Below are 23,563 nucleotides of genomic sequence, written 5' to 3' on the forward strand. Positions count from 1 at the left end.
CAAGCAAAAATTATATTGTGATGTTGGCTGACAACCTATACAGTAACAAATGTCCATCAATGACACATTCAGAAAAGAAGGATTTTATAGTACGGAACTTAAGACTTCCCTGGAGCTTAAAAAAAAAAAAAAAAAAGCATCCTGCTACTTAACCTGGCAATGAATCTGCAATGCTTCTCAGAGTTTCATTTACAAGGTGATATAATACTGGGTTCTGGATTTATTTCCTTTGCAGAGTAAACATCAGCCATTGAAGAACTGTCTGAGAGATAAAAGTGGTTCCAATAACAGTCACTGTTACCCTCAGCCTCACCTGGTCCTCATTTCAAATCAGACTTTCTGAGAGTTAGGGGTGGAGAACTGCCAAGACTTCAGCCTCTCACAATTTGCTTCTGCTCTCTAACCACAGACAGCAATCTCAGTCCAGGCATCTATGAGGACTGTGCCTTCTTGCTCAGAGCACCTAACACACACCAAACAGGCTCTCAGTAGAGCAATAAGCAAGCCTTCAATTAGACTCCCCTGACAGCCTCTAGCAGTGCATCAGCTAGGATGTGTTAATTTGTGCTCCATGTCTTTCCTAATTCTTGTTACCTGAGATTGCAAGTTGTTCTTATGGTAAATTTTTATTTATAAATGCTTTCAATTTCTTCCTTTTACTCTATCCTCCAATGGATGTAAATCTATTATGTGTTGTGTGCCAGGTTCTGTCTTAGTTGGGAAGGAGGCCTTTCAGACACCCTCATCATGTCCTCTGGAGCAGTAGTGCTGGGATTGCTTCCATTTTGAGCTACTGGCAATACAAAAAAACTCTTGTTGTAGAGAAAAAACAGCCTAGCTTTAGGCACATTTTAAATTTATTTTTTCCCAACTTGAACATTCACCCAATACTACTAATACACTTTGTCTGAAACAAAGCAGCAACCCAGAGGGACACTGAACATCATTCTTGCTCAGCTTCATAACCCCATGGTAATGCCCTAAAGTACCTCTAGGTGGTGGTAAACATTACAGACAAGCCACAAACAACTGCCAGACTAGAGAAAGCTTGGTAGCCCGCTTAACACAGAATCCCGTATGTACTACTGCTCCCCTCAACTAGTTAAGAAAATGCAGTAGCACTGAAAAGTCATATTAGTCTCAGAAAGATAATTAGCTACCATAAATATATTTGTCTTAAGAAACGTACAAAATTATGACATATATTATGAATTCATTTGTTTAAGAGGACTCTTAAAAACACTTCTTATGAAGTAGTGAAGTTTGTCTTTTTTTAAGTCTCATGCTCTACCAACTGAGCTAGCCGGACACCTTTATCTTTTTTTAAAAATAATATTTACTTATTTGCACATGTGAATGTGTGTGAGGGAAAACCAAGGTTTCTTCCTGCTGCAAATAAATGTCAGACCCTTGTGTCATTTTCATGTCTGGCTTATTTGGGGGGCTGGGGAGGGGTTGAACCCAAGTCAGTAGGGCCATGCTAGCAAGTACCTTATACTTCCTGTTAGCTTGGGTTTTTCCTCCTCTATACCTCTACTTCATGGACAGATACACAGAGATGTAACTTGAGTGATAACATGTTTAATTTTTCAGAAAACATCCTGTTCTCTATAGGAAGTTCATCACTTTACATTCTTAATGTAATTCAGAGGCTTATAATTGTTCCATATCTTCACCAATACTTCTGATTGGGGACATTTTTGTTTGTTTTTAATAGTACTATTACTAATGGGTGTACAGTGGTACCTTATGGTTTTGACTTGCAACTTCCCAAGAATATTAATACTTCCACCTACTAATTGGTTATTTGAAAATCTTCTTTGAAGTAACATCTGTTCTGGATTTTTGCCCAATTTTGGACAGTTTTTTTTTAATTGAGTTATTATCATTTTAAAAACTATTTTGAGCCAGGTGTGGTGGCACATGCCTTTAATCCCAGCACTCAGGAGGCAGAAGTAGGAGGATCACTGAGAGTTCAAGGCCACCCTGAGACTACAGAGTTAATTCCAGGTCAGCCTAGACCAGAGTGAGACCCTATCTTGAAAAAACAAAACAAAACAAAACAAAAACTATTTTATTGACCATTTTCATACATGAACATAATGTAATTGAATCATAATTTCCTTTTTTTGTCCCCCACTTGATATACCCCTTCATTGAACAAGTTATTTATAGCTAGATATTATTCTATTTTGATAAGATATTTTTTTTCCTGCCCACCTACAAAATGCTGATGAGCTCAAAACGGTCTTGTGGAGGTGTTGACAGCCACTATGAGATCCTAACATAGCAGTCACCTGGGTTGAGAAAAAAAGTCTAACAAAGCACAGTGGTGGCTGCTTATTGGAAGAAAACTGGAGACAAGGGGAGAAGCTAAAGCAGAAAGTGAAGCAGGAATCCTGACCTGGGGTAGGGAATTCCATCAGGGGACAGAAGACGACAGCAAAGAAAATGGGACAGGAGATTAACATGGCTTTGTGAAAATGAGGTACTAGCCAAGAGAAGGGGTGGTGTCCTCTGAGACTTCATGACTTGGCTACCTGGATGGAGCTGCCACTGCCAGCCAGCCAAGGGACAATCCTGGAGAAAAGCTGGTTTGGGCCTGGAACAGCACACCCCACCTTTTTGTGTGCCTTGGGGCACACACCTAAGGCTCAGTGTCTGTGCCCCTCTGCTACTCTCATCTTCAGATCTGTCTCACCACTGGCCTCCACAAGACCATGCCCTACTGAGTGTCACATCCTGTTGTGTTCAATGTCTGCTAAGGGGATTTAGAAACGGTCAGGGTAGGAGAGGAAAAGAAAGCAGAGGTTTTTAATGATGGACCAAAACACAACTGTTAATCAAACTTTTTACCTGCTTCAGACTCAGGAGGAGAATAAAACTGACCATCAGAAAGCCCTGCAGGGACAAGGACAGCCCTGTCTGATGTATCCTGAACGATCAGGAGTCCTGTAAGAGAAGAAATTCAGATGTGGAAAGTGGCATCACATTCCTATCTCTCACTTCCTGGAGAGATGAACTATTATGAAATGATATCACTATTACATTAAGTAAACACTTAGATAAACAAGGGACTCTGAACATCTTTCAACAAAGAAACAAAGGTTTCATTAATAAACTATGAACCAAACCTGTGAGGGGTGAAAACTGAGTAGTTTTAAAAGTTATTTCATTACTCCTGGATTCTAAAGCCCAGTATTTAGTTAGAGGATCTTTCCCTTGGGAATCCTCCCTTCCCCACAAGCATCAACGACACCCTCCAAACAAAACAGTGAGATCAAACCTCAGTCAGCATGTACAAATGGTCTAGCATCTGCATTTGGTTAGAAAAGTGAGAGATGCCAAAAGTAGTACTGAGATGATGGCTTATCAATATGTGATGGAATTATTTAAAATGTTTCCCAGGAAAGGGGCATTGACAAATAAAGAGAAGCAAGGAAAGCTACAGGACACTCGCATGAGGAGAGGCCGTCCACAGTTGAGATGCTCTGGTTAGTCTGAATCAACGAGAGCAGTGATGTTGAAACCTTCAGGACCTGGGTGTCAGCTTTGTGAGCTGCTGTGAAAGTAGCTTAGTCACAAAACCACTCCTTCGTGGTCAGGTTAATACTTGATGTGTGTTCAGTAATGTTCAGTTTGAAGCTTATATGTAATAATGAAGTTGGCCTGTCCCTTCTCCATCAGAAGAGAGGACAAGGGAGAGCAGACACAGATGCATCTTGGGATTGATACTTAACATGGTCTATGAATTTATTTATAGTTGTAATTCCTTCCTTTTAGTTTGGCTCTCTGTTTAGGAAATTTTCCAAAACAAAAGCATGCAAAGTTAGTTTCAATCCTGTTGTTTCTGAAATTAAAATTATGATTCATTTTCTATAAATACAATATTTTTCCTGTTAGGGAAAATTGAGACAGATTATGGGAGAGATTCCAGAGGTGGTATGTCTGGAAATAGCACAAGTATGAGTACAGAATTTTTTTAATCACTTTACCTCCATGAGGCTGGGAACTAAGGTATCTCATGGAAGCTGATAATCAAGCACACAGCTCTCAATGGACCAATTGGCCTTCCTAGTTAACACCTGACATGCTAGATGCATGTGTAGAAAGAGTGGCTTTGTCAGGTCTTAGAACATGGTACTTGATGTTACTCAAAGGAATATGGTGTCAGGCTGCAAAGGCTGAGCTCTGCTTAAATGAGGCTCTCCAAATTCCACCCTCGTCATTACAGTCCCAGTTCTGGGCACTTAACTGTTCTGTTTGTGGTCTATTCTAAGCAAACTGCCTACTACATGCACAGCAAGAACCAATGATTACATTTAAAACTGAGGCCTCCACTCATTTAAATTGGTTCTATTTTCCCTGCCTCTTCATATGATACTATTTGTGTGTACAAAGCACTATCTATTGTGATTATGAGAAGGAGAAAGATCAGCCTATCTGAGGAGGACATAGTGGCTACTTTGTGGTATGGCTTTGTCTAGGGAAGGCCTGGACCAGTAGCAGAAAGAGAAGCCACATGCTATCCCTATCCCTCCCTCCCTCACACACTCTTCCAGTTCTGATGCAGCCACGGAGGCTGGTGACACTTGACCACCTTGTGGCAGCTGCATGACTGCCCTGCTGAATGGGCTCTGCCAGGCCTGGGGACTGACTCTGACAGAGACTTACTGTTTTCTTCTTCTGCTTCCTGAGGTAACACTTTGAAGTCCAAGAACCACGTCTCAATCCAAGCAAGGATGAATGAAATGATGGGCAGCACATAGCCAAATGCCCCTTGAGAGAAAAGCTGGAGAACACATACACATGAGCTCACTCTGGGACAGGGGCTTTGGCTCTGAAGAGGAGAAGCGCATGGGGAGGGGAGGCTGGACATACCTTTGAGAGGATCACTTTTGCTAATAAAAAGGCACTGGTCACTGCTGTCGTCAACTGTAAGACACAAAGTGTGGTACCTCTCAAGTAAGACACCACATACTGTGAAGAAACCCTCCCTCACACAAGAGACCACCTGAGCCAGGGGCACAGTGCCATAAAAACCTATGCCCAGCCTAGCTTCAACATTCATTTTTATTTTTTATTTTTCTCTCTCCAACATCCATAATACTCCCACACCCATAATAGGGAAACCAGGTATCTTATGGAACACTGACTGCTTATGGGATTCCTTCTTCTATATTATAGGAGGCTCTGTGTGTGTGTCTGTAGGTGGGCACGTGTGCTTGCATGCATGTGCATGAACTAATATGTTTAGAAGCTTTTATCCAACATAAGATGCAACACTTAATTGCATCAAACAAGTGACATGAGCCAGGCATGTGCCACCATGCCTTTAATCTCGGCACTCAGGAGGCAAAGGTAACAGGGGGTCACTATAAGCTTAAGGCTAACTTATGACTACAGCTCCACGTCAACCTAGGCTAGAGTGAAACCTACCTCAAAGGAAAAAAATGTGTTGTGGTGATCTGATTCAGGTGTCCCCCATAAACTTAGGTGTTCTGAATGCTAGAATGGAGATTTGGGAATTAATGCCTCTTGAAGGTTGGGGGCAGGTTTATGGGTGTTATAGCCAGTTTCCCCTTGCCAGTGTTTGATACACTCTCCTGTTGCTATGGTCCATCTGTTGTTGGCCAGAGGGTGATGTCCACCCTCTGTTCATGCCTTCATTTTCTCCTGCCATCACGGAGCTTCCCCTTGAGTCTGTAAGCCAAAAATAAACCTTTATTCCCCCCACAAGCTGCTCTTGGTCGGGTGATTTCTGCTAGCAATATGAACCTGACTGCAACACATGTACAGATAGGACTCTCCTCAGGGTTGAGAAAGTCAGAGCAATCTCACCACACTTGAGCATGTTGCTCCCTCCTCCAACTGACAATTTTATCATGGAGAAACTGACTGAGTGAATGGCAAAGATGACTGAAATGACTTGCAGGATGGAGGCTGGGAAACATGATTACTGGTTAGTATTAAGCAGCTGTAGGCACAGAAACACACACTCCCTGCACATACATACGTGAGCCTGTACTGTGACCCTCTTCTGCACATGCGAATGTGAGCCTGTGCTATAGCTCTCACTGCACAAACATGAGCCTGTACTGTACCCCTTACTGCACATACACAGGTGAGCCTGTACTGTGACTCTCACTGCACATACATATGTGAGCCCGTACTGTGACTTTCACTGTACATACATATGTGAGCTTCTTTCATAACAAATACTGAGATGGATGGTCTGACAAACACTAGTCTACATCATGGAGATTCTGGAATAGAAAGTCCTAGTGGGACTGTTGTAGAAAAATACACAAGTACAATCATGACTGTCAATGTGACTGGACTCAGAATCACCTAGGACCCAAAGCTCTTTGTATGTCTGTGAGGGCATTTCTAGAGGTTTAACTAACGAGGAAAGACCCACCCTGAGTTTGGACAAACATCATTTCATGGGGTGGGGTCCCAGACTGAATGGAATTAGAAAGCCAATGGACCACCAGCGTTCCTCTTTACTTCCTGACTGGATACAATGTGACCAGCTTCCTCAAGTTCCGGATGCTACAACTTGTCTATCATATTGGACTAGACTCTCACACGATGAGCCAAAATAAACCCTTCCTTAAGGGGCTTATGTCCGAGTGGCAAGAAAAGTAACTAATAAAGCCACTACGATGGAGGATGGAGGGGGATCTGAGAAGGTTATTATCAAAATAAAAAGACCAAATCATGAAAGACATCACTAAGCAGTGTCAACTCACTGAGGAGTTATCCATGATCCCCCTGTGACCCAGCACTGCTCGCACACCTTTTATCTACAAGCTGAGGTAGAGGACAGGGATCTGCCTGGCCAGTATGAGAGACGAAGACAGTGAGTAGTTAACTGTTCCCTCTGCAAACAAGGCCCCTGGAGTATTAGCCTACTGAAGGGAGGGAGAAAGGGGACTCAGGGAAAACCAGTGAGGTTCCAACTCATTTCAACCCTGTCTCCTCAGCTCAGCCTGCTGGGAGCACCCTGGCTAATGGCCCTGGAACAGATGACCCACTCACGAAGTACACTCACCGCTATTGCCCACCAGTGCCGCAGCCTGCACACAGCATAGGCAAGTACCAACACCTTAAATCGGAAAACTGCCAACAGCTAAGGAGTTAAGTATGAAAGAAAATACAAGTTATTTAAAATATGCAAAAAAAAAAAAAACCACAGTGTAATTTCCTAAACTCATTAGAATGTCTTCTGTCTACTTCATCTCATTTGCAAATAGCCCAAGGTAATCCTAGACCACCACCAAGGAATTTCCAGTCTAAAATCTTAATGTGACACCATTCAAGCTTTCAAACTAATTTCTCATCAAAAAATTAATTTCCCATAAAAAATTAATTTCTCATAAAAAAGGTGAATTTTCTATTCAGTGACCTGGACTTATCCATGGGATTTATTTCAGCCAGGATACAGGAAGGGATCCCTCAGCTGCCCTCCCTTATTTCTTATTCATCTTTCCCTTTCTTGCAATGATCAGATAATTTCTTAGTAAGAGGGAGAAAGTAATGAATGGGTAAGTAATTCAGGAAAAAGAAATGCAGTCAACATTCAAGGAATTAAAAAATGGCACTAAAATTTGAGGTCTATGTCGAGGGACTCTGCCTTTTGGTTTTAGTTCTTTTATACATGAAATGAGATTTAAGACAAAAAGCACTCACAAATATGTCAAAGTAAGAGGAGTAGTAGTCATAATGGATCACCTCCTTCCTCAGCGTGTTCTCAATGCCCCCATTCACCTAGAAAGGAAAAGATTTATGTGAGATTAAATCAGAAATGAGATTTCTATAGACTTGCCTGCCCATCTCCCCAGGACCCAGAATGTTCAAGTATGGAACAATCAAAAATCCTAGCATTTTAATTGAAAGGACTGAGTGAGATATCATCCTTCCTCAGTTCTAAGTCCATTCAACAAATGTAAATACACAATGGTATCAGTTCCTACTTGGAAGTTCATACTCTGGTCAACTAATAACTTTTCCATTTACTATATAAGTTTTCAATCATATAAACGTTTAAAGAAGGCACTCCACATTTATCCAGAGCCTTCCACCTCATTTTAGCTGTCACAGGTGGGCCATAGTCCTCCAATTTCAAGTGAGGGCAGTGACCATGACACAGGAAACGTGTGTAAGCATTCTCTGTAGTTTATTTTGTTTTATTTTTATTTGTTCTTGGCATTTGACACTAACACAAATTTAAATATATCACTTGATTTAAAGACATTGAGAACAGATTAAACCTTTAATCATATATTACATAGTAGTAACAAATGAAAATCAAATACAGTAGGATAGACTATCTCTTTCTAATTCTACTATCAAAATAAATTTTAAATGATCAAGTTCTGAATCATACAAATTAACCTATGCAGAATATTTTTTTTCTAAAATAAAAAATCAAAGGGGGAGTGCATCAGGCCATTTGTGCAGCACAAGGCTGGCTTCTGTAGCTGTGGGCTGCAGATCAGCATGGTCAGATGAAGCATGACACACAATGGTCAGTTCCAGTTTCTACTTTTTATTTTATTTTATTTTTTTAGTTTTTTGAGGTAGCGTCTCACTCTAGTCCAAGCTGACCTGGTATTCACTCTGTATTCTCAGGATGGCCTCAAACTCATGGTGATCCTCCTACTTCTGCCTCCCAAGTGCTGGGATTAAAGGCATGCACCACCATACCCAGCTTGGTTTCTACTTTCAATCACCATCCGAGCAGACAAACATCTGTGTTCTCAAAGGGAAACCATGAAATGCAATTAACTGGGAAAATGGATTAGAAGAAAAATTTTGCAGGGTTGCCTAATGGGTCAAATTAGAATTTAAGTGTCACATAAAAAGGGAGGTCTTGGGCTAGAGATGAATTAGTGGTTAAGGCACTTGTTGGCAAAGCCAAAGAAACCAAATTAAATTACCCGGGCCTCAAGTAAGCCAGATGCACATGGTGGTGCATGTGTCTGGACTTCATTTTCAGTGGTTGGAGGCCCCAGCATGCCAATTCTTTCTCATTCTCTGCCTCTTTCTCTCTCAAATAAATAAGTAAATTCTTAATTTTTTTCAAAAGAAAAGGAAAATCTTAGTGTTTCTTAGATTTGTTTCTGCTACAGGAATGAAAACAAAACAACCCAAACCACTACCATACTTAATAAATAAGTTAGGGTTCTGAGGGACCAGTGTGGACTGGCTGTATAACTGCTTGGCTAGAGACCTGAATAAAAGAATTAACGTGAAAACGTGGAAGCAAGAAGACACTACCAGGGCTGGGAAGAAGGCTCAGCAGTCAAAGGTGCTTGCCTGCAAAATCCACTGGTCTGGGTTCAATTCCCAAGTTACCCCTTAAGCCAGACACAAACAATGGTGCAAGTGAATGGTGCTCTTTTACAAGCCCTAGCGTACTCACCTTCCCAACCCACCACACATGTGCAAATAAAAATAATCATCTCATCTATAAGTACTACGAAACAGTTAAGTGAAAAAGCCATTGCTAAAATCCAAGCACTGACCTAACCTCATCACTTTCTCTACAAATTAAAGAAAATTATTACTACTCAAGACATCATTCCAAGTGGCCCAAGTTCTTTACCACCACACATATCACTATCTCCTCTCTGGCTCCTGAGAAAGCAAGAGTCAAAGCTGCCAGTGAAGGGAAACAGCATTCCTCTAGTATTATGTATACTAGATCTTACGTTGTGTTGCCTGTAAGTGTAGTACTTATAACTGATCATTGCAACCTTAACTAAACTCTGAATACTTTATTTCATCATCTTTGTCTCACTGTATTAAACAGACTGACAGCAACTTCAAGCAAAAACACCTTCTCCTGGGCTGAAGAGATAGCAGTTAATGTACTTGCCTGTGAAGCCTAAGGACCCCTGTTCTATTCTCTAGATCCCACATTAGCCAGACTCACAAGAGTGAGGCAAGCACAAGGTCACACATGCCTGCGTGTGCTGCAAGCATCTGGCATTCAATTGCGGTGATTGAGGCCCTGGTGTGACAATTCTCTCTCTCAAATAAAAATTAAAAAAAAAAAACAAAACCCTTCCCTATTTAGTTTGCTAGATCAAAATGAGCACCTTTTCCACACATTTAACATCTGAAATGCTTCATGAGACGTTATAAACACAAACATGTCACAAGTACAAAATCCCCACATTTGACCTCATCTATTAAGGTCTCAGTTCAACTGCAGGCCCACTAAAAAATATAGTATAAAATCACATTCAGACTATGTAATAAAGTAAATATAAGTTAATTTTGTGATTAAAATTGGGCCCATTCCAAGATATCTCTTTATGTATATGCAAATATTAAAAAAAATGAGAAATCTCAGATACATCTGGGACCCAAGTATAAGGAATACTGTCTGTATTATTGTAGGTTCCATACTAGCACTGTCTTTGGATACTGGGGTAGGTGAGATCAGCCTTTCAAGAAGTCTCTGCTATTTCCTGAGTGAGCTGTTCAGGTGAGCTTACTGCTTCAGTCCATTCCACTCACATGATGTTCTAGTCTCCAGTTCTGACTTAGTGTTCTGACTGTTGACCTGCTTGTAGCTGAATCCAGCTGCTTACTACTGCCACAGGGATCTGTCCATTCATCACGGATCTACTGGGCACATACTGGCAGCCAGACATTATTTTAATTATAGGAAATACTACAGTAAGCAAAACAATGTCATCTTCATGAGCTTGCCAGTAAACAAGGGAAAAGAGATGACAAGTGAAAAGTATAGTGTTCCAGAGAAAACACAAGCAAGATGGTATGACAGTCATGTAACACTGCAACTGATCCATGACAGGATATCAGAATCTATAAAAGAATACAGGGAGTCAATCATTTGCTACAGAAGAAACATTACTGTAGACAGAATGAGCCTTTTCCAGTCTAGCAGCCAGAGACAAGAGTGCCTGATGAACAACAGTAAAAGAACGAGATAGTATTTGCTCAGAAGAGAGCATCCTGGCAGAGTTCACAGTCAGATGGTGACAATAAAAACCATCAGGCCCAAGACTATGAAAAAACAGACATTCTAGGTCAAATCAATGCATTATTAATGCAAATTTCACCTGATTTACTTTTATTAATATTCAACTGAAGACTCTGAAATTATATATTTGAGACTTTGCACTATATATCTACTGGATAGCACTGAGTTAGATAATTATTTGGCATCAAAAAAGCATAATCCTCCAATGCTTCCAGGAAAATCTGCTCTATAAAATATGAAGAAATAATCTTGTTTTTTCCATGCATATGTATACGCATATTCCTATGTGTGTGGGCCCATGTGTCTGTAGGTGTGCATGTATGTGAGACCAGAGGATATCATCAGGTGTCTTCTTCAGTCTCTTTTGCCTAATTCTTTGAAACAGGGTCACTTATTGAACCTAGGACTCACTGATTCAGCTCAACTAGGTGGCTGTCTGTCTACACCTTTCCAGCACTGGGAATGCAGGTGCATGCCACCATGCCCAGCATTTTACATGAGAGCTGAGGATCCAATTAGGCCTTTACACTTGTGTGCCAGGGGTTTTACCCACTGAGCAATCTCCCTAGCCCTAAAAAGAATGTCTTTACAACAATTGTCAAGATTGGGCCAGGGAAATAGCTCAGCAACTAAAGGCACTTTATTGGAAAGACTGCTGGCCCAGTTCTGATTTCCCAACACCCAGGTAAATAAAGCCAGGTCTAAAAAGTTGTGCATGCATGTGTAATTCTGCTGCAGTTGTAAGAGGCCCTCTTCTCATAAATAAGTCAAACATTTTTAAAGTAAAGACCAAGCAAAGTTGTAAATATGGAATTACAAGACAGCTATCATAGCTAAAATGTATTTCAGAAGCATTTAATTTTGTTTTTAGAGCAAAGGTTGGCAAACATTTCTCTGAAGAGACTTGGAAATGTTTTTTTTTTTCCTTTTGTGTCAGAGATCTGTCTCAATTATTCACCCCAAATGCCAGCTATAGGTACATCTGTATATAAATGAACATGGTACTATCTTGAGAATGCTTTAGTAAGTCTGACCAGCCAAGTATCTTCTATACCCTATAGATTTTTGATTCTGACTACTAAGCAAAGTATCAGGAGTTCAAATTGTAAAATCCCAGAGAAAGCAAATTTTGCATTACAAAGTTTGTTTCAAATAATGTTAAAGAGTTTTAAAAAAAGGTTTAATAAGCTAGTGCTAGATAATGTTGCTTCATTTGAAAAAAAAAAACATGGAATGCGCTAAACGAGAAAGAAACAATAAAAATTAAAAAGTGTTACTTTGTTGGTCTTTGGAAACATTTCTTTTAAAATTATTAACAAATATCAACTTACATTTAATTCTATTATCCACAGTAATGTTACAAATAAGAGGTCAAAGGTGACAAACAAACAGAAAGTCCTCCTGACATCAGATATGCCTTTCTTTTCCCTTCCTTCATAGGACTCAATCCTGGCCATGAGCTGGGTGGGGTTAATGGAATGGACATCACGCATAGAAGCATGGGAGCTCTGGCTTCCAGTCAGAGAATTCTCCATGTCTTCGGGCAGGTGGTTCATCCTGGAGGAGGGTTAAAGAAGCCTTCGTCATCCAACTCCACCATCCCTAGAGAGAAGGGCCTTTGGGGAACAAAACAGGAGAGAAAAACTATGTTAAATCTGCACTTTGTAGCCTTGCTACCCTTGCCACTGGAAGACCAAGTCTAACTGGGCCACAACATCTTAGACCTAAGACATTTATGTCTCTGAAAACACAGAGGAAGTGAAATAAGCAATACTATTGTCTTCAATACTATAAAGTACCTGCTTTGGAAAAGAATGTGCAGAAGAAAGTAGATTTATGCAAGAATGACTTGGAAAATCACTTGCATGGCATGGAGCAGGCTACTTGGTGACAATGTCCAGTAAGTTCTCTCACGGTGCTAGCAAGTAAACTCCATGGTCTTGTGTCAGAACTCAAGGATGAAGAAGCCATTTACTGAACGCCTTTCTAGAGTACATAGCCAGCTACTAAGGTACTGTTTTTACCAAAAGTAGTCAATAAAAAGAATTTAGTCTTACCAATCACCTCTTCATAAACAAACAACTTTCTGGGATTCTTCTTGGAAAAGAAGTGTTCATGGCCCCAAAGCTCAGCACTACACAACCACTTTAATGATGATTACTAAAGTCACAGCCCCAAAGAATAGCATAGAAGTGTGAGTTCCGTAAGACTCAGAAGTGCTTTATTACATAAGACAAAAGGGGAGTCATTTAAATAATCTGATAGGGCTGGAGAGATGGCTTAGCGGTTAAGCGCTTGCCTGTGAAGCCTGAGGACCCCGGTTCGAGGCTCGATTCTCCAGAACCCACGTTAGCCAGATGCACAAGGGGGCGCATGCATCTGGAGTTCGGTTTGCAGTGGGTGGAGGCCCTGGCATGCCCATTCTCTCTCTAACTGCCTCTTTCTCTCTCTCTCTCTGTCGCTCTCAAATAAGTAAAAATAAACAAAAAATTTTAAATAATCTGATATCCTCAGAGTTGGAGCAAAGTCCCTGAATAGCAAGAGTAGTGAAATGCTTGACTGCCAAATATTTCATATTTCCATCCTATAGTACATTTCGCCTAGGCAGGGATGTGCATTACATACACATATACATACATGTGCATGTTCATGACTCTACTGAACACTGGTATTTTACTTGGGCCATGAATATGGGCAGAAGAATATGGGTAGGATGGTACCTGTGTCCACTTTAATACACTCATCTTTCTTTGTCACTTACGTGTGTACTTTCTGCAATTTCTTTTTCAAATTTTATTTTATTTTATTTTATTTTTATAGAGGGAGAGAGAATTGGCATGTCAAGGCCTCAGCCACTAAAATAGAACTCCAGATGCTTACACTACCTCGTACGCATGTGTGACCTTGCACTTGCCTCACCTTTGTGCATCTGGCTAATGTGGGATCTTTTTATTTATTTATTTATTTGCTTATTTTTATTTTAGAGAAAGAGGGGGAGAGAATTGGTGCATCAGGGCTTCAGCCACTGAAATTGAAATCCAGATGCATATGCCCCCTAGTGGGCATGTATGACCCTGCACTTGCCTCACCCTTGTGTGTCTGGTTTCCATGGAATCTGGAGAGTTAAACATGGGTCCTTAGGAGTCACAGGCAAAGCACCTTAACCACTAAGCCATCTCTCAAGCCCTAGTTCTACCTTTTGATTAAATGGGTAACATGGCTGTCTTTATTTGGCAATAACTTTTTACTTCAGTGGTACATTGATTATTTAAAAAAATTTAAATGTTTTACAAGAATATTCATGTATACATACAGAAAATGTGTTTGTGTTATGTCACAATAAAATCTCTATTAGACATAGTCATAGATGTTCTAAACCAGAAGTCAGTAACCTCTAGTCTGCACAGCCAACCTGGCCTCTAACTGTTTCTGAACATGTCTCATAAGAATTCTGTCACGCCATCTATTTGTCTGTGGATGCTTTCACACTGAAATGACAGGACGGAACAGTTGTGCTTTATTGTCTTCTTTTTCCTGAAAGAATAAAAGGTCTATTTTCTGAAGAGGCCTAGCTGAGGCGTGGAGTCACCTAACTGTGCTCAAAGTGTGAATAAGCTAAATGATAATGTCAGTTCCTGGTGAATGTTCTGACTCAGGAATTGGCAATGACCTGAGCTCCACTGAGATTCGGAAGATACCCCTTGAGCCCAGGTGATCCTATCTGATGTTGGCTTATCTGGGGCCATGTCAGCAGCACTTACAGAAGGAACACACACTTCCTGAGGCTTCCTGTATTTATTTGAGCCACCAGAGCTGTAGGAAAACTACCCTATCATCATGGTAACTATGAGTCTTACCTTCAACATGAAAAAAAAAAAAAATCAGAGATCTTTCTGCTCCTAGAAAATTATTTATCTTTGGGATCTTTTTACTGCATTTATCTCTGTGATGGCTGCATCTTCTCCACAGAGAAGTGGCAATGTAAAGAACCTCTGTTATGGAACAGCAGAGACTGTCCATGCTAGCTTTTACAGATATGCCACAATCTCATTTGAGAGGGAGCATAGGCTTCTACTTACTAGTGGTAGCCACAGCAAGTTTTACAGCCCAACCACAGGCTTCCCTGGACTCCTGGCAGAAGCCAGGATGCTGTGTGACTGTGACAGACACTATCACAGAAACAGACTTGGCTCAGCCTAAGCAGCAGAGCTGGCATGCAGTCACGATCTACTTGGGCTGGACATCACCTAACAACCTGCATTCTAAATAATTAACTTTTCCAGATTTCCAGCTCCTCTTGAAGTCAAGATACAGGACCCTCACCATCATATACAACTGATCTGTTTATACATTAGACCTGCACTCTCTACTGGGTTTCAGCATTGATATAGCCTTGAGGCATCTAAGTAGACCACTGTGATTTATGCTGACTCTTGTTTTACAAGCAAAGTTTTGGACCTACCTATACTATAAGGACACACCTACCTAAGACATATCATAAGATACAGCTACAGATGATAACATGGCTCTTTCCCTCCATCACTCAGCCCTACCCAGTGATCATAGGGTGACACAGGACATACATCAAAGTTGTCCAAATTGCTCTTGGGATGCAATCATGGGAGTCTGAGATATGAGTCCTGAAGATATGCTATGCCTCAGTTCTGTCCACTGTGGCCCCATTCCATGCTTCTCTGGAGGCAGAAGGAGGCAGAGCTGGCTGTGCTCCTGTAAGGCCTATGGTGTCTGAGACCTAGTTTATGATGGTGTCAGCCCTACCTCAAGCCCCCAATTCTGAGAGGTACAGGTAGGAATGGGGATTGATAACTGAAGGAATAATCAACAGTGATACACATCCCTGTCAACATGAGAAAGGCATGAATCCAAAACCACAGAAGTTGTAAAAGTAAGCACTAAGACATGAGAAGGGTGTGGGGAAGAAGTTACAATAGAGGACACAGCAAGTCCAAGGCATCATATTCCACAGGAACTCATGTGAAAAAGGACTGTGATACCATGTCTAAGAACACACTGAAAACTGGGACATCAAATTCAACTGGTTATTCAGATTTTAAAAAGGTGCCTTAGTGTTTGCTTATATCAGTCTTTCTCTACCTTGAAAACAGAGTAAAGGTGATTTGTTGATAAGAAGGTCTGAAAAAAGAAAAGGTATGTTTCACTGCTCTGTACTCTTTAATGAAACTAAAGGCATCATTTTGTGAAGTAAAACAAAACAAAACAAAAAACTAGTAAAAAGTAACTTCTGGCACATACATGTAACCCAGCACTTTGGAATCTAAGGCAGAAGGACTGACCACCAGAGGGGCCGTACAATAGTGAGGACACCCAGGAAAAATATCACAGGCAAAGGGCAGACATAAACATCTTGGTACTTTTAAAGCGAGGGCATATGCTCACCAGGATTTAAGTGTCTCCAGCCTACTTGCCAGGTTGTTCCTATGACTACTGTGAATGAAAGTTCCCAGAAAACAGCTCTATCTGCTGCACCTACTTCCAGCAAGGCTGAATGGACTAATGAAGCTCCTGTGATCACCAAGGCAAATTAACTTGGGCTAGCTTTAACCCCTTAATAGCCAATTATTGCCCACCTCTGTGCCTTAACTAACATCTATGTGACTATAAGTTGATCAGGTGTAATCCTTTTTTGAAGTGCAAGAATACCACAGTTTCCAACAACCCAAGGGCTAAGAGCTAAGAATGTCATCAGTTAGCATCTGAGGCCTATGGTGGAGATTGTCTTGTTTTGCTATAACCTGATGGTCAGCCAATGTATTTGAAAAGTACCTTGATATATGACTTTCTTTTGTTCTATAACCAAACCTTCATGAAATTACTAACACATTGGAACATGGAATTTGGGGTAACCCAAATCTGTGTTCCCAGGCCATGGTCACTCATATTTGGCTCAGAACAAACTCTCTCTTCACTTGGAGGTGAGATCTGTGTCTTTTGTGCTGACACTAATGAGACTGAGAACAATTTAATTCAGAATCCTCTGCATGGTCTCCTGATAGTTTTCTAATTCACTGATTCTTATGAAAAAAGTATTGTATACAGGAAACAAGAGACTTCCCAGACTGGAATTACCACCTGGTGCACATGGCAGTTAAGGTACCCTTTGCAGACACTGAGTGTCTTTCCATGCAAGCTGAGCCACTCTCAGGTTCTGTTAACAGCTACTAGTTAATCAGGGTTCTCGTTAAACAAAAAGGAGAACTGGACTCAAACCCTAGTGAAGTCACACATGTGATACTGCTGACACACTTTTAGGGAGACAAATGTCTGCTGTGTCCTCGTGAAACTCAGAGGCATCATCAGGTGCAAAGCTGCTCTCTGGCAACTTCTAGCATCATTCAAACATTATCTTAGTAGTAGTTAGCTATCCCAAAATATTTACATCCTGCATTATCAAATGGTAACACTCCACAGAGAACTGTAGAATACTTGTATCATCATTCTCTTAATGCATTATAATTGTACATGTAATTGTCAGTAATGGCCCTTAACTAAAATTATTCAGGGTGTGGTAGTTTGAATGTATGCTCTCCATAGACTCAGGTGTGTTAATGAAGTTTGTCTCCAGTTACCTGGATGGAGAAGGTGTCACTGGGAACAGATCTTGGGGTCCAGACCTAAGGTGTATTTGGGGGCAGGTGAGATTTCCAGCCCAAAGGTATGAAGAACAGTCTGAACTCTGGCAAAGTCCCTGCTTTTTGTTGCCTATTTGTGCTTGCTACTTTTGGATTTCACAGGCTGTTTGATTATTTTTCTCTGCTTGGATGTATAAAAACAGCTTCTTGGGGCTGCAGAGATGGGTTAGCAGTTAAGGCGCTTGCCTGCAAAGCCAAAGGACCTCGGTTTGATTCCCTAGAACCCATGTAAGCCAGATGCATAAGGTGGCACATGCATCTGGAGTTCGTCTGCAGTGGCTAGAAGCCCTGGTGTGCCTATTCTCTCTCTCTCTCTCCATTCCTCTCTCAAATAAATAAATAAAAATAAAAATAAAATTTAAAATGTTTAAAAAAAGCAGCTTCTTCCACCACTGATGGAACTTCCCCTCTGGATCTGTATGCTTGAAGTAAATCCCTTCCTCCCCTAAACTGAGCCTGGTTTGGAAGTCATCCCAGCCATGTGGAACGGAATACAACACAGGGGATCTAGTTTAAAGACTCAAACCAAAAACCCACTTGCTCAGCGTGAAATTCCCTTATTCTAAATCTGACTTGCAAGTACTTAGACATGGTTCCTAATGCACACTAGTAAAGGTATAGAAGTATCTAGTATCTACTTATAGGTTCCTAATAAATACATACAAACTCAAAACTTATTACTGAGTTCTGAAAACTCTGACATGTATGCTTTAATATTTTTATTGTTTATTTATTTATTTGACAGAGGAGGAGGAGAAGGGGGGGAGAGAGAGAGAAAGAGAGAGAGAGAGAGAGAGAGAGAGAGAGAGAGAGAAAGAAAGAAAGAAAGAAAGAAAGAAAGAAAGAAAGAAAGAAAGAGAGAGAGAGAGAATGGGCACACTAGGGCCTCTAGCCACTGCAAATGAACTCCAGGCACATGTGCCCCCTTGTGCGTCTGGGTCATTGGGAATCAAACCTAGGTCCTTTGGCTTTGCAGGCAAATGCCAAATCGCTAAGTCATCCCTCCAGCCCAGTGTATTTTTAGTGTGGCCAATATTTAGATTTCTAAAATTGAGCAATATAAGAACTTTGATCTCAAGCTTAACATTAACCACTCAGTATCAATGTTTACCTCACTAAAGAAAATAAATAAAAGTTATTTTTTAACAATAAGAGAAGAAAACACTAAGTACTAGACAGGCTATATACAGTGGTAGTTTTGATGGTCAGTTCTACTCTTGGTTCACTTGATGTTGAAAACAATGCATATAGACTGTGGATGAGTTTATTTTAATAGTATAATTTTTAAAAGATAATTATTTTGCCTTTCAAAAGCATGACTGTGATGGTTGTGAAAGTTCTTTTGTTCACTTGATCTGTTTAGGAATCCACAGACATTCCTCTTGAGTGCTCGGAGGTGGCTTCCAGGAAGGATTAACTGAGGGAGGAAGTCCTTCCCCCACGGTGAGCCCTTCCCCCACAGTGGGCAGCCCCTCTCTAAGGAGGGCTTTATCTGAGGAACTCTGGGGGAAAAGAGTCCCCTTCTCCCACCTAGCCGCTGGTGCTGCTTGCTTCCTTGCAGTGTGGACTGAAGAGCAGTGGCTCTCCAGGACTCCTCCAGGCCTTCAGTGCTGGATTGGAACTGCTGAGGCATCCATCCACGTGGACTGGGCAGCTACTGGGTTCCTTGACTCTCAGGGCTGCAGGCTGGTATTGTTAGACTGCTGTAAACTAATCCAATAAATTCCCTTTTAAATGTAATTCATTCTGTGGGTTCTGTTCCTCTAGAGAACCCTGACTATAGTAGACAGCTTCAGGTTGCTGGAATGAACTTCCAAACCAGCAGTAAAGGAAGGAAGGGATTTTTTGAAGCTTACAGAACTGGGGAAGTTCCATAAATGCAGAATCTGGTCCACTTTCACAGGCCTCAGCAGAGAGGAAAAGGCAACCACCACCAGCATACCCAAGCATGCTCCAGGAACCCAAGCAGAATTTAGCACTTTGCATACCTTTAGACTGGAATTCAGATCTACCTTAGGGCTGGACCCCAGGATCTGTCCACAGTGACAACTCCTCCAGCTATGTGGCTGGAGATCTAAAATACAATCTTTAATAATAAACACCTGAATAAACTGGGGACCATTCACTCATACTGACTAATACAAAGACTATGAGCCAATGTTTCTTTGAAAACCTGGCAAATCTATTCTGCTTTGTTATGTGTTGATGACAGCATTGGGCACCTTAAAATTCCAAAGTTATATGCACTAAACAGGGATATACTACAAGATGTAAAATCATAGAATAACCTCAGAAAATATTAGTGGTTGACATCAATATCCCACTCTCACTAATGGGTAGGTCATTTCAGTAGAGAAATAGTTGGATGGCATGACATCACAGACCAAATGGACTTAACAGACATCTACAGAACATTACAACTAAACACTGCAAAATATCCATTCTTCTCAGCAGGCTATGAGGATTTTCTCTAAAATAATTACATTTTAGAACACAAACCAAATCTTAATTTAAATTATTAATTATTTTTTATTAAAATTAATTAAAATATAGGAAAATTGACATAATTCTTTGTATTCTATCTGATCACAATGGAACAAAATTACAAATTAACAAGTTACAGAAAAGATGCAACCTTATGGAGATGAGACAACACCTAAGTGCATGATGAATGGGCCACAGAACAAACCAAGGAGGAACTGAAACCATTTCCAGAAGTAAATGACGATGAGAACACAGCATACCAAAACCCATGGGACACAATAAAAGCAGTTCTAAGAGGGAGGATGTCAAATAAGGAAAATCATGATATACCTCAGGGCCTTGAGAAACAACAAGCCAACTCCCAAGTCAATAGATGGAAATAAATAATTAAAACTCGGGTAAAAATAAAAACAAAAAGTACAAAGAATTAAAAAAAAAAACAAGGAGTTGTTGATTTGAAGGGATAAGAAAGATAATAAACCTTCAGCCAAAGCAACTTAGAGGAAAAGGAATACATTACAACAGATATCAACAAAATTCAGAAGATTCTAAGGATATACCTTAAAAACAAATTCTGCTAACTTGGAAAATCTAAAACAAATGGATGGATTTCTAGATGCATTTGAACTACAAAAATTAAACAAACAGATAATTTCAATAAACCAAGAACAAGCAGAAAGATTGAAGCAGTAATAAAAACTTCTGCAAATTAAAAACAGTCTAGGAGGTTCCAGCTCTTTGGGGCCTGTGCACACAGGGCACACGAGGTGCCAGTGTGTTCTGGGCCTGTGCACTCAGACCAGGTGAGCTGCCAGCTTGATTGGGCCTGTGAACTCAGACAGGGGGAGGACTGCAGTGTGTCTGAGGCCTAGATGGTGCGGGTGAGGTAGTGCTGATTAAAGGCATGTTTGGGACTCCATTTGGAAAGGTTCCACCAACTTCTCCAAACTTGGAAACAACACACCAGACTGGGATACTCAAACTGCCAAGCCTGTGGCTGCAGCCTAGTGCCCATGTGCTGTTGGGGCTGACTGCACAGCAAGGGCCAGCTGTAAGGCCCAGTGGTAACTGTTAACATCCACACCGCCTCATTTCAGACCAAGGTGCCTGTCAGGCCTGGGGCAGCAACCCTATGCCCACAGAACTGCAGTAAGGATCATACTCCAATGTCCTCAGGCAGTAAATAACACTGGGAGAATTGAGTACAGCTGGACAGCAAGCAAGCCAAGCTGACTAGGGTCACACCCTGACCCACCTGCAGGTGACACACACCAAGAGAACCCTGCTTAGACCCTAGGTCACCCAGCCCAGGCAAGCAGGCAGACAACCTCCCCACACTTCCACTTAACCCAAGATGACCAGGTTAATACAACCCAGGGACCTCAAGAGGAACAAGTATCTCACTCTCAACACAAGAGGTCAAATTAGAGATGTGAAAACCCCAACGCAAAACAAACAATGCAAGACATCAAGTCAGAAGAAGCCCCATGAAGAATGCCTAGCCTCTTGATGGAAGCCTCCAATGAAAATATAGAGGATACTCCACCCACAGAATCCCACAATGAAGACATGCTAAACATAATAAAATTAATGAGACACAGTGGAACGGGAAGAAAATCATCAAAGAACCAGAAATCTCACAAATGAAATGCAAATAGCCCATCAACAACAAAACAGCTCTCACTTGTCATCTCAACACAATAAAAGAAAAGCAGAGCGATCTCAAGAGACAGATAAATGATTTGAACTTCAGTAAACAAATAGATAACAACCAGTAGATCAAGCTTAATGAGGAAATGATCAAATGCAGGCATGATTTCCAAGAAACAAAAAAGTTGAACCACAACCTGAAAATGGAACTCAATAGAGGGATAGAAATGATGCAGAAAAATATAACAATTATCTAAAAAGCCTCCCTAGAAACTCTCATCAACAAAGTCAATCTTGTGGAAGACAGAATTTCACCACTGAAGACAAGACAGAGGAATCACGAGTCCAAAAACTATAAGTTAAAAAATATTGTATGAACAGAATATGATGGAGTTGTGGGATATACTAAAAAGATCAAATATCCCCAAAAAATGGGTATACAAAAAGGAGAAGAAATACAGACCAAAGGCATATAGAACATCTTCAACAAAACTATTTTTAAAAGTTTAGACCCTATTATTTACTTAATAATTTTATCAAACCTCAAAGAACAACTTGCACTAATGTTTCTCAATCAATTCCATAAAACATAAAAGGAAAGGACACAACCAAACCCCTTCTAGGAATATAATATTACCTTGACACCACACCAGATAGAAACACATCTATAAAAAGAAATTATATACCAATCTCCCTCATTAACCTAAACATAAAAATTTTCAACAAAATACTAGAAAAACCAAATACAGGAACACATCCAGAAGATCACTCACTATGGTAAGGTGGCTTCATTCCATAGATGCAGGGATGGCTCATCACACACAAATGGCTAAATGTAGTAAGTCATAAATGGACTGAAAGACAAAACTTGTATGTGCAGAAAAGAATTGTGATAAGATCCAATTTATGAGGGAATCCTCATAAGTCTTAAATAAACTGGGAATATAAGGAAAAAAACTCAGCATAATAAAGGCTATATAGGACAAAGAGATAGCTTACATTATTCTGAAAAGAGTGTCAAACACAAAGCATTTCCACTAAAATCATGAACAAGACAAAGTCCACTTTTTCCACTCTTATCAAATATAATAATACTGTTGTTTTAGCTAGATCAGTTAGAAAAGCGAAGCAAATAAAAGGTATATAAAAAGGAAAGAAAAGTCAAATTATTTTTATTTGTAAATGATACAACTAAATGCATAGAAAACCTTAGATAACCAAAACAAACAAACAAACAAACACAAAAAAACCTTTTAAAGCTAATAAACAGTTTTGGGAAAGAGGTAGGATACAAACTTAACACACAAACATCAGTAGCCTTCTTACATGCCAACCATAAGCATGTGGAAGAAGATAAGTCACATGAAAACAACAACAAAAAAATCATGAAATCACTGGGAAGTACAAAGAAACTCAGATAGCCACACAAATTCTGAGTCAAAAATATAAAGCTGGACCACTATGTCTTATTGCAAGGTAGAATGCAGAGCCATATTATTAAAAATAGCATGGTACTGGCACAAAAACAGACATTCAGATCAATGAATGGGATAGAAGACCCAGCTATAAATGTACCACCACAGTTACCTGATTTTTGACCAAAACAAAGTGTCAAAAACACTTACTCAAATAAAGACACTCTCTTTAACAAATGGGGCTGGATATGTCTATATGGAAGGATGAAACTAGATTCTTATGTATGAACCTCCTAATGAATCACAGACCAAAACATTTA

General features: G+C 40.4%; 1 protein-coding gene across 2 annotated transcripts in view; it reads right to left on the minus strand.

The window, feature by feature from the left end:
* Stard3nl (STARD3 N-terminal like) overlaps positions 1-23,563 on the minus strand; it is a 48,514-nt gene that overhangs the window by 8,587 nt on the left and 16,364 nt on the right. For both annotated transcript variants that reach the window (XM_045135444.1, XM_045135443.1), the window contains 6 exons: positions 12,355-12,639; positions 7,696-7,773; positions 7,058-7,135; positions 4,882-4,935; positions 4,675-4,792; positions 2,857-2,952 (listed from right to left, as the gene is read on the minus strand). In XM_045135444.1, the coding sequence (XP_044991379.1) occupies positions 2,857-2,952; positions 4,675-4,792; positions 4,882-4,935; positions 7,058-7,135; positions 7,696-7,773; positions 12,355-12,579 (649 nt within the window). In that variant the 5' untranslated portion in view covers positions 12,580-12,639. The remainder of the gene's footprint in view (positions 1-2,856; positions 2,953-4,674; positions 4,793-4,881; positions 4,936-7,057; positions 7,136-7,695; positions 7,774-12,354; positions 12,640-23,563) is intronic.

Source organism: Jaculus jaculus, chromosome 16, assembly GCF_020740685.1.
Source record: "Jaculus jaculus isolate mJacJac1 chromosome 16, mJacJac1.mat.Y.cur, whole genome shotgun sequence".
Taxonomy (NCBI): domain Eukaryota; kingdom Metazoa; phylum Chordata; class Mammalia; order Rodentia; family Dipodidae; genus Jaculus; species Jaculus jaculus.